This window comes from Aulonocara stuartgranti (genome assembly GCF_965226115.1).
Source record: "Aulonocara stuartgranti genome assembly, chromosome: 9".
Lineage (NCBI taxonomy): Eukaryota > Metazoa > Chordata > Actinopteri > Cichliformes > Cichlidae > Aulonocara > Aulonocara stuartgranti.
In genome coordinates this window covers 9591803-9607383 of record NC_138960.1, presented here as the reverse complement: position 1 = coordinate 9607383, position 15581 = coordinate 9591803, and the positions used below count along the sequence as shown (strand labels likewise).

General features: G+C 43.0%; 1 protein-coding gene across 6 annotated transcripts in view; it reads right to left on the bottom strand.

Annotated features, from left to right (window-relative positions):
- Nucleotides 1–15581, bottom strand: part of adarb2 (adenosine deaminase RNA specific B2 (inactive)) — a 224133-nt gene that overhangs the window by 73061 nt on the left and 135491 nt on the right. For all 6 annotated transcript variants that reach the window (XM_082545992.1, XM_082545995.1, XM_082545996.1 and 3 more), the window contains one exon: nt 13871–14805. In XM_082545992.1, the coding sequence (XP_082402118.1) occupies nt 13871–14805 (935 nt within the window). The remainder of the gene's footprint in view (nt 1–13870; nt 14806–15581) is intronic.

Here is a 15581-nt window from a genome sequence, read left to right as displayed (position 1 = left end):
AGAGTTCAGCGCTTCCTGTATCGGAGGGGAGGAAGTGCCATCAAAGGTCGCCCCCGAAACATCCCTCTGTGACAATGACAATGGAAGCTGGTATTAACAGGCCGCCTCACAAATTTAGAGGTGATGTCTGTGACTCGAATCAGCAGTTCAGCATTTCTAAAAGCAATTGTTATGAAAAAAGGGAGGAAGAAAAGAGCCATTTGATGATAGCAGAGAAAGTATGAAGTTCAGTAAGAGTTCAGCCGCCTTTATTTTGCGTATTCATACTTTGCTAATCTGGCAGGGCTCAGCTATCGCAAAGGGGCAGAAAGAAATGCTGCTATATGGAGTGAATAATGCTTCACCTTTCCCCCTGCAATTTCACACGCGCACACATGCACACCTGGTTACATTTAAAATATCCACACATTCTAACACGGGGCTGTGCAACCCATCACGTAAACATTACGAGGAACATATATGACCTCTGTGTTTCATCTTATTGCCCAGGGGGATAACATAAAAATACATGAAGATGGAGCAGGGGCTCCATCCATAACTCAGTGGACAGTGGTTCCAGGCACAGCGCAGGCCTTAACTAGCTGGCTGTTGTATACTCGTGGGCAGACAGGCTGAAATATGAGGTCTGAGGACATGAGGTCTTCCCAGAATGCTAAACTCTTTCTTTCTCCCCCCCCATCTCTCACCCACTCTCTCCCTTTCTCCCCCCACTGTGCCCTGCAACCAATCTGACGCCTAATTAATCCTGAAGGTCTTTTGTTCCGCTGAGGTTTTTCTCTCTTTCCCCCCACTGCACTCCATCCATTCTCACCTCCCACACCCCCACTGCCTCCCTCTCATCCTTTCCCCCTGCCAGCTCGGTTTTTACCCCTCCTTCACCACATACACGCATTGTCATACCTCATTCCAGCCTCTCCTATTTTGTCTTCCCCATGAGAGGCACATTACAGTCCCAAAGAGCAGGGCACAGGTAACAGATGTTTTGCTTTTGCTCCCTCCCCGCACACACTTTTATTCAAGAAAAACAAATGCATGACTCTTTCTACCCTTTTTCACAGTATTCTACTAATTATGCTCTTCCCAAACTCTTTTATGGTCTTATTTATTAATTATGAAGGTGTAGCAGCAGACTAATACTAATGCAAAGTTATATGTTTACAATAGTAATCGAAATGGTTGGGGACTTCTGGAAATGATGATCAAAACATTGACCAGAACCACTCGAGCTGTTTTACCATCTTTATGCTAAGATAACCTAACTGACTCCTACCTTTGGTCTTATATGTTGCATAAAATCATAAGCAAATAGTCATAATAATGAACCATTTAGGATTAAGCGAGAGAATGACGACATGTGAACATGTAAATACAATGGACAGCATAAAAGATGGTCGCTGCCACCAGTACCTTGTTTTGTGGGAACCAAAAGTGGACAAGGTGGATTGGACAGTTATCATATGGTCAGGAAGTTGCGTCCATAAACTGCACAGGTATGGTACACAGGCACAGAAATCAACCGCTGTTTGCCAACTGATTAATGAAACGCTAGAATTTCACTCACTGAAACTGGATTACAGCCTTCTTGGATGGTCTGTACCGCACAGCGAGCTATAACACATGTCAGATAATTCATTTAAAAATGCTCTGAAAGGCACCAACAGCCCAAACACAGTGGAGTCTGGTTTATTAACTCAGGGTCTGACAGAAGCCAGAACACCTGTCAAACAAATCAGCCAAATACAAAGTCCAGGATAAACACTTTTTTTAAAGGTTGTTATTAAGAGGAAAACTGTGCATAGAGGCCAAAACCACTTTGTACCTGTTGCATAGATGCTTTGTAAAGCTGTAAAGTTGGGGTTTTTAAAATGGGAGTGCATGTGGATTGACTCACCTTTGACAGCAGCCTCAAGTGGCCACTAGAGGAACTGCAATGTTTGGCACTTGTGCTTTGGCTTCATCATTGGCCCTGGAGGTTGCAGTTTGGCGAATAGTGTGTTTATTATTATTATATTGCTGTTTAATTACATTTTCATTACACTTTATCGTTGAGTCGAAGCATTCAAAATCTATTGCACAGCTGAGCATGTTAACATAACAGGAGGTGCATCCACCGTAAACTCAAGCAGACCACGGCAACAGCACGAGTAAACTATGGAACAGAGTTTGGAAAACCACTCGGGAAAACATCTACGGAGATTTAGAAGGCCCAGAGGGTCCCAGTGACCATCCAGGCGTGTGAGTAGTCGACGAGGGACAATCACTGTCAAGGGATGTCTATCATTTTCTGCAGCAACAATATTTTGGACATTTTGTTTTGGTCCCAGGGCTGATTCTATTATTTGAACAAACACACACATGTCACACTCAAGACTATTTTCTAGACAATATCTAGATTATTATGGTGCAGAAGGTAAGCTGATATGATGTTAAAAACTATGACACACATAGCTGCAAATAGATTATAGTAACGGGTTAATAGCTCTGTGAAAAAAAACAGCTCCCTGCGTTTTTCCGATTATATTTTTTTCCTCTTGTTCAATTCTCTATTTGTGTCAGACTGACAGATATTGTAGCATGTACTACAGATTATTAAAGTTTAATGGCGGTTTCTCCCACATGTGCTGGATCCTGCATCCCACAGTCTGTCTGAACTTCCCTTCCAGTTCGAGCTGCTTTTTTCTCTTCTTTATATTCAAATAATAAAAATACATTCAAATTGACATTATTCCAGGACAATTATTCCAGGATGATCCTGTACCAACGAATAATCAGTTGCTTGTTTGTCTGTAAGTAACTGTTTCCCTAGAGCTCACTATCACATGACAGTCCAAACCTCAAACTTTAAGAAGAAAAAAAAGAAAGAAAACTGACACATTTTAAATGTTTTTTTAATGATTTACACATGAAAAAATAAACGTAACAATTTTACAGCAGCAGCTACACTCTGCTCCTATACGTTTAGGTAGTTTAACATGGAATAAAGCATAATATTTTAGAAACTGTGCATTTTATTTGCAAAATCAGTAACGTTCTCACATAAATGTGGTGCAACATTTTTCCCAGCAGAAAGTAAAAATAGATCACAGACAGATTGGACTATAAGAAGTGTCAAGTCTCTTATACGAACGAGGTGTTTGTGCTCTACAACAATGATTCATTGCTTTTTCCCTCCCTCTCCTCATTCACTCCTCTAGCTTGCTCGACCATCACGGCTCTTTGAGTCATGAAGGAAGGGTCAAGTCTGAACACTGTATTTACAGCAGTTCTTCCACTGCTTAGCTTTACCCTGAGAATGAGCTGAGAGCAAGCGCCTCAGAAAAAACAACAACAGCTGTTCTCGAGTCCCCGTGTTCACAACAATGTATTTGCAGTGTTATTGTTCGCCATCTTGTTTTCGAGAAACAACTAATAAAGTAAGTGCACAAGTGGGTACTGAGTAAGACAAAGATGTCCTGGTGATTTCTGCAATACACATGTTAGAAATAGTAGTGATGTTTGTAACCAATCAGAAACATCCTCGCTACACAGTCTCTGGGTCTTAAAATAATGAGCGCACCGTCCCAGCTAAACCTGCTAATGCACAGTCACTCTGATTATGGCCGAGGCCCGAGGACGTGGAAGTTAGTATACTGTAGATTGTTAGATGTCACACATCACCATCCACGCCAGCTCAGATTGACACGAATCACTCAGTGTCGGGGAGTTTTTACACGATCCTTTGATGCTGCATCTGTTGATCTCCTCACTGTACGTTACCCCACTGGCTTCATGAGAAATTACATCTCCCAGCCACGATGCATGCTAATGTTGGCCGTTCACGTGTCGCCGTTCAGCGCGTATGACAGAACGGTCCACTGCTCCAAGCTGGAAGGTCATTTAAAGGCCAGACATACAGACCCCTCACCTCCTCCCTCCTCTACCCGTCTCCCCCTGCCTGAGAACCAGAGATAAACCTACACATGCCAGCCACACAGGACCAATAGTCGTGATTTATCAGAAGCCATTTGCTACCTGAACGCCTATGAAATTGTAATGAACTTGATTATGCTTTTAATGAAGTGTGAGAGGTTCCTCAGAAATGATTATAGCTGTGCTCTGGCTCACAGCTATGGGCTGTGCAGGGAAAAGGAGGAGGGAGAATGGAGGAAAGCGAGGACTGGAGGATTGTCACAAAGAATGAAGACTTGGTAGCAGCGACTCAGGATACTGTAGGGCAAGCGGAGGTGCACACAGCAGCGCCACGCTTCTTTGGAATAGATTACAGGGGTGTTTTACTGTATGTGCGAGGTGACTTGACCCGACCAACCCCATTTCAATTCTTCCCTGCTAAGGGATTTTCCCTCAAAGCTGCATGCTGACGCGGTACATTAGATTGAACAGCCTGCAGCCTCATAGGTCATATTTTGCATACATATTAGGCAGATTGGGATGATTCTAACCTTTCCACGTACAGGGGCTCACATTCAGATGGGGGAACATTATTGTTTGGTAATTTCACACACAAATCTCCACTCTCCCTTGCTGCTTTTTCTTTAAATACCAAATGATGAGCTAAGTGGTTGGTAAAAGGGCACGCAGACAGTCTAAAAGCAGAAAGCAGCTTTTTGCACTCATATGACAAATTGTAATGAGACACCTTGTGGAGGTGCATAGGGTCAGATCTGCTTTACAGCAGTTTAAGCTCAAATTTGGTTTAAAACACAACAAGAACTACTGCTCCATGGAGTTCATGGCAATGTGCATAGTTTATGCCCTGACAGTATTATACTCAGGTTATTGCCATATGATCTACAGATGTAGAGTTTAAAAGAAATGATTTCTAATGATACATACAACAGAAATTAATGCTTTATGTGTGAGCAAAATAATAAGAGCAACAGAGACAAACAATACTTGATCCTCTGTAACCAGAACTCTTCATGAGGTGTCTTTAAAATGTGTTTTTAAAGACTTACAGTTATCTGTGAGGTTCTAGAAAACAGTAACAGTAACAGCATCTAGCAAGTTTTCTCTTCTATAAATGTTTCAGTAGAGTAGAATAGAAAAGGTTTTATTCTGTTGTCTGTGGAATTTCTGAGGTATCCCGTCCATGGTAGTCTAAGACAGTGTTTCCCAACCTTTTGGAGCCACGGCACATATTTCACATTAGAAAAATCACCAAACAAAAATGTCACAAAAACCACAATGATAATTTTTCCCTGCGCACCAGATATACAGGGAGTGCAGAATTATTAGGCAAGTTGTATTTTTGAGGAATAATTTTATTATTGAACAACAACCATGTTCTCAATGAACCCAAAAAACTCATTAATATTCAAGCTGAATGTTTTTGGAAGTAGTTTTTAGTTTGTTTTTAGTTTTAGCTATTTTAGGGGGATATCTGTGTGTGCAGGTGACTATTACTGTGCATAATTATTAGGCAACTTAACAAAAAACAAATATATACCCATTTCAATTATTTATTTTTACCAGTGAAACCAATAGAACATCTCCACATTCACAAATATACATTTCTGACATTCGAAAACAAAACAAAAACAAATCAGCGACCAATATAGCCACCTTTCTTTGCAAGGACACTCAAAAGCCTGCCATCCATGGATTCTGTCAGTGTTTTGATCTGTTCACCATCAACATTGCGTGCAGCAGCAACCACAGCCTCCCAGACACTGTTCAGAGAGGTGTACTGTTTTCCCTCCTTGTAAATCTCACATTTGATGATGGACCACAGGTTCTCAATGGGGTTCAGATCAGGTGAACAAGGAGGCCATGTCATTAGTTTTTCTTCTTTTATACCCTTTCTTGCCAGCCACGCTGTGGAGTACTTGGACGCGTGTGATGGAGCATTGTCCTGCATGAAAATCATGTTTTTCTTGAAGGATGCAGACTTCTTCCTGTACCACTGCTTGAAGAAGGTGTCTTCCAGAAACTGGCAGTAGGACTGGGAGTTGAGCTTGACTCCATCCTCAACCCGAAAAGGCCCCACAAGCTCATCTTTGATGATACCAGCCCAAACCAGTACTCCACCTCCACCTTGCTGGCGTCGGACTGGAGCTCTCTGCCCTTTACCAATCCAGCCACGGGCCCATCCATCTGGCCCATCAAGACTCACTCTCATTTCATCAGTCCATAAAACCTTAGAAAAACCAGTCTTGAGATATTTCTTGGCCCAGTCTTGACGTTTCAGCTTGTGTGTCTTGTTCAGTGGTGGTCGTCTTTCAGCCTTTCTTACCTTGGCCATGTCTCTGAGTATTGCACACCTTGTGCTTTTGGGCACTCCAGTGATGTTGCAGCTCTGAAATATGGCCAAACTGGTGGCAAGTGGCATCTTGGCAGCTGCACGCTTGACTTTTCTCAGTTCATGGGCAGTTATTTTGCACCTTGGTTTTTCCACACGCTTCTTGCGACCCTGTTGACTATTTTGAATGAAACACTTGATTGTTCGATGATCACGCTTCAGAAGCTTTGCAATTTTGAGACTGCTGCATCCCTCTGCAAGATATCTCACTATTTTTGACTTTTCTGAGCCTGTCAAGTCCTTCTTTTGACCCATTTTGCCAAAGGAAAGGACGTTGCCTAATAATTATGCACACCTGATGTAGGGTGTTGATGTCATTAGACCACACCCCTTCTCATTACAGAGATGCACATCACCTAATATGCTTAATTGGTAGTAGGCTTTCGAGCCTATACAGCTTGGAGTAAGACAACATGCATGAAGAGGATGATGTGGACAAAATACTCATTTGCCTAATAATTCTGCACTCCCTGTAGTGGAATAGACTCGGTTTGTCCCCAGTGTACCTTTTTTGCTTTCTTCTGACCACTACTCTTGCTAGGACCTTTACCTGGGTTAGACTCAGTACTCAGCTCAGACTGACTTCTTTTTTCTTTTCAGATATTTATCTGTAGCTATTACGTGTTGTCTCATAGCATGACTATTATGTAATTTCTTCTTCTGTTTTACTGGCAGTTGGCAACCCATTTAGTTAGAGCAGGTAGTTGTACTGCCCTCTAGTGGAAGAGAATGTAATTGTTCTGCTCGTTACTTACGCAGATCGCTGAGAGTGCTAATCAGGTCCAGATAATCTTCCACGGCACACCTGATCATTTCTCACGGCACACCTATGTGCCACGGGACAGTGGTTGGGAAACACTGGTCTACGTGACTGGACTCCTTTAAATTTAAGCTTCTTTCTATTCTGTAGTTTCTCGATGTTCAGAGATCAGTTTAAAACTTTCTTAAACTTTTATTTTGTAAAAAATGTCTCTACGTCAGTCTAATGATGGTGATTCTACGAGTACTGTGACTTTTTCGTCATATTATTTCAAATATCATCAGGATTTGCACATTTAATAAAATGGGTCTTTTGGCATCTGAATAGGCTTTTCGATTGCAGCCTCAAGACGTGCATAAAAGCAAATCCTTAGAGAAGTCTGAAGTTAACACACTCTTCATGTGCATGAAGATTGTGGTAATTTAGGCTTTTAATTATTTCTTTAAATTGTTGTTTTTCCCAGGTGGAATGATCATACAGGAAACATCTTTAACGACTTTAAAAAACAAGAATTTGGTCCACAAGTTTGAATTTATTTGGGATTTTCTTTAATCAAAGGTATACAACATACATATTATTCACATACATTTCACAACTCAGTGAAGATCTAAGAAGAGGAAGGTGTAGGGGGTGCATGTGTACTTTTAACCCTTTGTGAATTAGAGAAAATCCAAAGTAATATCAAACGTGTGCACAAAGTTGTTAAAGATGTTGTACAATCATTCCACCCTGGAAAAAGGAGATTTCAAGGAAATCAAAAAAACCCTAAACTAGCATGACATTCAAAGCCCACGATAGCTGCATGGTATCATGCATTCAGCTCTGACAATAGAGGTAAAACCTTAAAACTGCCTTATGAGCCATCACTACATGACAAAATTGTGTGCACAGAGTCACAGTGAGCACATAGTTTAAAGCTAAATTAGGAAACTCAGATGAATGTGACAGTTTGGGTACTAGCTTTATCATTTCTTCTATTTACTTCTCCTTTAAACCTCTATGACCTCTTTCGTTTTCTTGCTGGAGGTGGAAGAGTTAAAGATGCTAAGATTTTTTAATTTGGATCGACTTGGACGGACAGGATTAGAAATGAGTAAATCAGAGGGACAAGCTCAGGTTGAGCAGTTTGCAGACAAAGCTAGAGAGGCAACGTTGAGATGGTTTGGACATGTGGAGAGGACGGAAGATAGAAGGAAGCTAGGCTGAGGCAGCTGAAGCAGTGTGACGACTCCAAAAGGGAGCAGAAGTAGCAGCAAAACAAGAGAAGCATTGGATTAGATAGAAGCAGTCCATTTGTTATTTTTACCACATTTTGAAATAGCTGCAACTAACGTGATATGGACAATAGTCCAATATATCAGCAAAATATTGGTATTGCCTTCGTCCGGCCATCGTCCTGTTGAAAACTCACTCATCTGTTTTTCTGCACTGGCTAAATATCATCATAAAGATCATATATGAGTTATTTTTATGATAAAATAATGTTTGCTTGTCTTTAAAGTACAGCAAAAATAAAATCACCAAAAACTCGAATAAACAAATGACATTAAGCTGGTATTTTTCACCCTTTGTCTGAGCCTTCATACTGCAGATTAGCTCATTTTGATAAACTTAAACGAAAACATTTGCTGGACGACGCCTGATGACGCTTGTACACTTTCTCGAATAAACACCCTGCAACTGTGAAAGACATCTAATCTGAATCAGTAGGTAGTGATAAATGCAGATGTTTTATCAGGCTGTTTGCACTGTGCCACTTGTGGCGATAATCACAGAGCGAGTACAGTCTGCTGCTGTGGCTGTCACTACGCTGTCCACATGCTGAGGCAGTAACACTATCTGCAAGGTCCCCAAAGCTGTTAATCAACTCCTCTCTAATGTGTTGTTCACACCTTCTCCCTCTCCCCCCCTCCTCTCTGCACAAATCGGTGGATTTCTATCTTAGACGGGGTGTTTGGCCGGGCGATCGCTGTCGCTAATTTGTTGTGGCAATATTAATTAATGATCAGCCTGTCACAGCTGTTTATATTGAGACAGATTAGAAGTGGGAGAGATTAGACAAAGAAAACAATCTGCGAGAGGCTCAACGGCTGACAGGGGTCACCTTCACGTGTCTGAAATCATATTCAATTTGCCGTGGGGGAGGCGGGGAAATGACTCCACTTGACCAGTCTGTATCCTTCCCTATCTGTGGTGCTCCACACTTACAGATAACTAAATCAAATCAAGCTGAAAGCAAGAAAATAAAAGACAAACTGCAGTCACATTTGATCTCGGCTAATGCGACGAGCAATTAAAATATCCTGTTACGCTATTTGCAGTCAAAAGAGAGAAGAACTTAATTTTTGAAAAGCTGCAGGCTTTTCATGCCTCAGCTCATCCATTAACCCAAATTTTCAGCCGCTCCTGCCACTAAACAGATTTCTCTATTCAAATGGAGCTTAATCCGAGGTGGCAGAGCGCAGCATCCTGACCACTGACCTCCCTACTGTCCTTCCCGTACGCGGACCTGCTGACTCCCAGCCTTCCCACGGCTGCACACAAATCTTGAGCTCAGTTGACTTGGCAACACCGCAGTGCGTTGTGACGGCGAGTGGAGATTAAGTGGCCAATCAAGGCCTGAACAGTGGGGTAATCATTCCACTTGGTAAAATGGGTGTCAGAATTATTCTAGCACTTTCTCACTTCACTGTGCAGGCTGTAATAAGGCAAAGACATTTTCCTGTAACTCGAGCACGGCGGATAGGATTCAAGAACAACTTCCTGCTGATTGATTAATAATGAAGATGAACAATTATGTTCCTAGAAGCTGATGTAACCTTGAGTTCAGGGACTGTATAGAAAATCTATGAGGAGAGAAGAGAGTTCAGTGAAAAGACAACAAGTCTTATTTCTCTTGTTTCTTCATATTTCTCTTTTATTATTATTATTATTATTTATGGTTATGTTTAGGCTCCACCCTTTATAAAAACACACTCCCTAAAGATAACCAGAGCAACTGCTATTGTTACCACAGCACAACTGATTAAAAAATATTGCTATTTGAATATAAAATGATGAGAAAACACTGCAGTGCACAAGCCCTTTTGTACAGGGTTATAGAAATCATATATTTCGCGACATTTTATTAAAAATATAGAGTCGGTTTAGTTACTTTCTGTTGCTTTTCTCACATATTCGAAGGAAATGCCGTATGTTCTTCTGCAACCCTCTTGTGCAGCTCCTTAAATTGAGACAAGAAGGCTACTATGTTTAAATCCTTAAACTGTTAAGGTTACCCCCATTCCCTAAACTGCGACCGTGAATGTGCTGTTGAGCAAGGCGGCTAGCTCTCAACCCGAGCCTGCGATGGTACCGAGTCTCTGAGCGCTGAGTAAGAGGAGCGAAGCGAATATAAGGCGAGATATCTCGGCAGAATACATTCTCGTTTGATTTCCCTCGATAAATAAAGGTTAAATGAAGGAACGGAAAATGAAAGTCCTCGCTGGAAGATAAATAGCTCTTTAATGCCAAGCAGACAGTGGCCCGATGCCTCATTTCTGCTGTGATTGTTAAAGTGAGTTCCCAGACACGTGAGTGTGGGAGGGATGGAGGACGGTGCAGGCTGTTACTGCAAGAGAATCTGTTGTATGTGGTTCTGCACTCAGATTCGTGCCTTGTCAGTCTCCCTCTTATATCCCTTAGTACATTTACGTGAAGACGGAAAGGTCTGAGAGGAATACAGAACCATGTGGTTCTGGTGCGTTTAAATATTTCATTTAGACGCATTCTGGAGTTACCAGCTCAGTCCAGCTCGAAGGCCTTCTGCAAGCCCTCACTCATTTGTTCCACTCTTTTGAATTAATACAGTATCCTGAATAGGTGGCCAGCCATGGATTCCTTCGTTTCACTGTCAAAATCATTGTATTTAAGTGTTGTCACTTCTTTGTGTTCCCAAATTCATTTTTCAAAAAGAAAAAGGGGACGTCTCTTACTGTTCCTTTCACTCACTGCTAGACATTAGTTGTTGTAAGATGTCTTTCAAAACACAAAAGTCTTTGCTACCATGAAGATGACCCACTGCTTTTAAGTAGAGGCAATACTATGACCAGTAATTGGGCACTTGGGTTAGGTTCCTGATGTAGCACAGCTTTAAAAACTTGATGCTATACCCCGTCCTCCTGAGTTATATGATGCTGACTCTTAAAAGAGCTTCTCAGGTTAGCTTCAGTCTGAAACAGGTTAGCTTTAGTTCCCGTGGGTTTCAGGTCTAGGGTCTGAAACATGACGCCAGTGGAGAAGCGCTTCATGCTGCATACTGTGCATGTTTCTATTAGAGAGCATAGAAGGGCTTTCACCCACCAGAGATGTGCTTCTATGCAGTCCTCCAGAATCCCAACTGTGTGTGGCTGGACGCCAAATGCTGACTGTTTGACAAGTGGGCGGGAACAAAGAGCAGAACAACAGAAAAGTTCACTGGGAAACAGTGAAACAAACACTAAAGATTAAAAATATAGCAGATAGCACAGATAGTTCACTTTTTGTTGTTTTTAACACTTGGTTTCACTTTGCTCTGTGTGAACTTCACTCTGACTGACCAACAATAGCACAAGCAAGAGTGGGCCACAGTGGGCTACCGTCACTAAACAACAAATTCCCCTTTAGACCTATGCTTTTTCTATTGGCCAGCAGGAAGCATGTACTGCACTCTGGTTACAAAGAGAAGTATACAAAGAAGACAGTTTCCTAACAAGCTGCTTCTCTTAAGGCTAGTTTCAAGTCTTATTTAAAACAAACCAATGCTGATTGTGTAAATTACCATCATATTTAGATTAGAATGGATGCTAAATGGTGCAACTGACAAGTTATCATATGATATCAGTCATGTAGTCAGGCGGCAGCGGCCAAAAATACAGAACTCGACAAACTGGAGCTATGTCCATCTTTTATATACAGTCAGGCAGACTTCCACTGGCTGCACTTGTTCTCATCTATGCATGTCAAGTTTGACCTTATCTAAAAATATACACGTGCAACTGGATGCAACAACTCTGAGAAGAAGGTTACCAACAACAACCAAGTCACCACAGTCCTGTTTCGGGTTAGGGTTAGGCAGTAAACTTAGTTAAGGGTTATGAACCATGACTAGGTTTTCTGACTCTTTTCTAAAGTCTGGATGAGGGTTAATGATACACAGAAAACATCTATGCATCCAAGCTGTGTTCTGCAACAGGTAGCTAAAGGGAATTCTGAAGAAAGAGAACAGCCTGAGCTGGCACAACATAATTTGGCATACCACCATAACGTTTGCTCTACCCTCAGGCTACAGCTGGCAACCACCCCCACATTACGTGTCACATCTGCAGTGTAGTCAACCACTGCCTGTGCAATCAGTGTTTGGCAAGAAGACTGACTCAAATGTGAGTGAGAGCGTATAAGAGCCGGAGGGCTTTGCATTAAGGTTACGCAACATGTAACACATTATATATCCATGAACACACGCCTGGCCACATGTTTATTCACGCACGCATGAATATTATGTTAACGCCTTTGTCCTTCAACGCCAATGAAAATAAAACGTTTCTCGAGCCTGGCAGACGGCACAGCTGACTTTCAAGAAATTCCACAAGCGAGTGCTTTCTGGAACTAAACGGGTGCGGCAAATCCTCTTAAAATCCTTTTAGACACCGTGGCAGTGGGGAGAAAAAGAAAGTTTCTCCCAGGCAAACATGTGCAGGTTTGTTGGGTTGATGTTGGGCTCTGGGGAAGGACACTTTTGCCAGTTTATTTCTTCAAGGCTAGGGAAGAATATTAACACAACACATACCCTACAGGGCGCGTTGTGTGTCGACACAAAAGTCTTCAAGGGAAGCCTTTAGGGAGACGACGCTTTGGATGTGAACAGCTTAATTTTTTCAATTCAAGACCTCGAGACGGTGGTTTTACATGTTCTTTCTGCTGGGGTGACCTGGACAGCTTGGCTGCAGAGTTCCTCGCTATGCAAACAGTAGTAAACAATGAAAATCAGTGTGACTATCTACTCAGGGCAGTTTTACTTGAGATAAAGTCCTGCAGCTGCAATGGAGTTTTAAATGGCTGTCAACAAGTGCCAGCCGATCCAGCCACCGTGTCTTTAGGCTCTCCAATTTCCTCAAGTTTCTCACAAACTAGTTTCCTCGCTCTGATTGCTATTTACATATTTGGGTAAATGAGCATGGGATTGGTCTCAGTGGTTTGTTTGTCGATTTGCTCTTTGCTTTTCTATTTCCTTTGGGCAACAGATTGAATTAATGTTTGTAGACACTGTGATGCCACACATGAGGAAACAGGAGATTTTGCAAAATTACAAAACTCACCCAATTACAGCTCTGCAAACACATAAGACTGACGAAAAAAAGGAGAAAAAAACCTCATTTGGGTTTGTGACGAAGATTTCTCATGTGTCAGAGGCACGGGGACAATAATTAGCTTCATTTACATGCTTTTCTATTAAACAGGCCAACAAACAGATATTTGTTTACCCTAGATGAAGGCTTCGCAGAGCACACACCCATGAGCAGATGTGCAAAAAAAAATGGCGCATCTTTAACTTTTGCTGTAAGACCTATTTTGGACAACAGATAAATGTCAGCTTGCTCACACATTTCTTTATTTCTGCTTGAATCGGGCTCTCTTTAGCTCCTATCTCCTTTCCTCCTTAATTACTTGTTGGAAGGTGTTTGGATTTTCACCGCACGCCTGCTGTTTTGGTCATTACAGGCCCCTGTTGGAAGTGGAGTGTCTGCCAAAGAAGCTTAGCAAAAGACAGGCGCTGGGGATGTGTCTGCACTCACCTGGGGTAAATGAGGACAACTCTGCCTGCTGGCTTTGAGACCTGTTCTCCCCTCGGGGGCCGTCCTGATGTTGAAGAGGGCCTGAAGAGCATACTGGGCTGCCTGATTCTTGGCCAGCTTCTTGCTGCGGCCATAGCCCTCGAAAATCCGCCCGTCCACACGCACAGCCATCACAAAGCTGCGCAGTCGTCGGCCTTCGGCTCGCTCCGAAAGACAGGCGTAGCGCAAGCCCGGCCGCAGCTCATTGAGCACAGCCACGGGGCTCTTAGGGGCCTCGGACTCTTGGACAATTCCACCGAGCCTCTGCTGCGCCTGCACCATCAGGTCCAAGGTGTGGCGCAGCAACCGCCCGTGTCTGAGCAGCTCGCTGGAAAGCAACTCGCTTTCGGTTTCCGAGTTGCAGAGCGAGAGGCGGTCGGAGCACGACGAAGACTCAAACTCCTTAAAGAGCGTGTCGGGGAAGTCGGCCTGGTCTGAGGTGAAGTCGGCTGAAGGGTTTGAAATGTTTCCCATGGCTAGGTGGGCCTGAGGAGCATTGGGGAACTGGATGAAGGACTTGAGGGCCAGCTCTGCGGCCCTCATCTTGGCTTTCTTCTTCGTGGGGCCTGTGCCCTCAAAGGTCAGCCCGTTGACTTCCACAGCGATGGAGAAGACGGGAGCGTGGACAGGGCCCGTCTGAGACACCATCCGGTACTGCAGGCCGGGCCGCAGCTCATTCAGCTGTACCAGCGCGTTCTTTGGAGCCTCAGACCAGGACAGTTTCTTATAGATCAGACGGAGTTGACACAGGTGCCCGTTATTGTCTTCCTCCAGTGGCCGTTTCCTCTTCAGACCAGAACTCCCGCTTCTTGTTGACTGACACTCCCCGGGCCCTATGGAGCGATCCTCTAAGTTACCAATATTGCGGTTTTCCTTCACCTCTGCACTGCTGGTGCCTGCGATAAAAGGAAAAACAATGTCATTGCAAGTGATAAGAAAATAGTCAAAACACAAGAGTGAAAAGAGGCACGTTTATCCTGACTGAACAAGACGAATCAAGAAAAATCTCTCAAGGCAGATTGAGCCACTCGATACACAATGAAATGGTAATGAACACGTCTGCAATCGTCTCCCTGAGCCGAGCCCACTTCATACCTCGGGGCTCTATCATATTTAAGTATTTTAAAACCCCAACTACAAATCCCCTAAAATGGCGATGTTATCTGCCAAATCATCCTGTAATCTGCCTCCAAATTAGTTCTGAATCTGTGTCACAAGTGGGGAAACACTGGTCCCCGCGGCCAATGCAAAGCATCAATCCTATTTGTAATAGGGGGTGGGGATCTCGTTGAGTGGCAGGCATTCTGAGAAAAGGATGAGAGAAATGTCTGCAGCCCGCTTTATTTCACACTTCTTATCCTCTGTGAGAGCAAAGTCTGAACAGCTGTGATACGCTCTTCAAACCTAGTTACGGGGTAGTGGTGGCGTATTGCATTTCTGATGGGAAATGAACAAAAACAGGGTGTTCAGATCCTGCCAGAAGAATGTTAATGGTGGCATGGGAGCCATTCATTGGTGGGCAGATTGTAGGTCTAGATGATAGCGTATGCAGGCATGCAGTTACCTATCTAATGACTTAATTATCACGAACACTCGGATTTAATATTTAATCGCTCGCTTTTAAAGGAATACAGAATTTTAACGTGCAAGCTGACACCAGTGTGTAACCAAA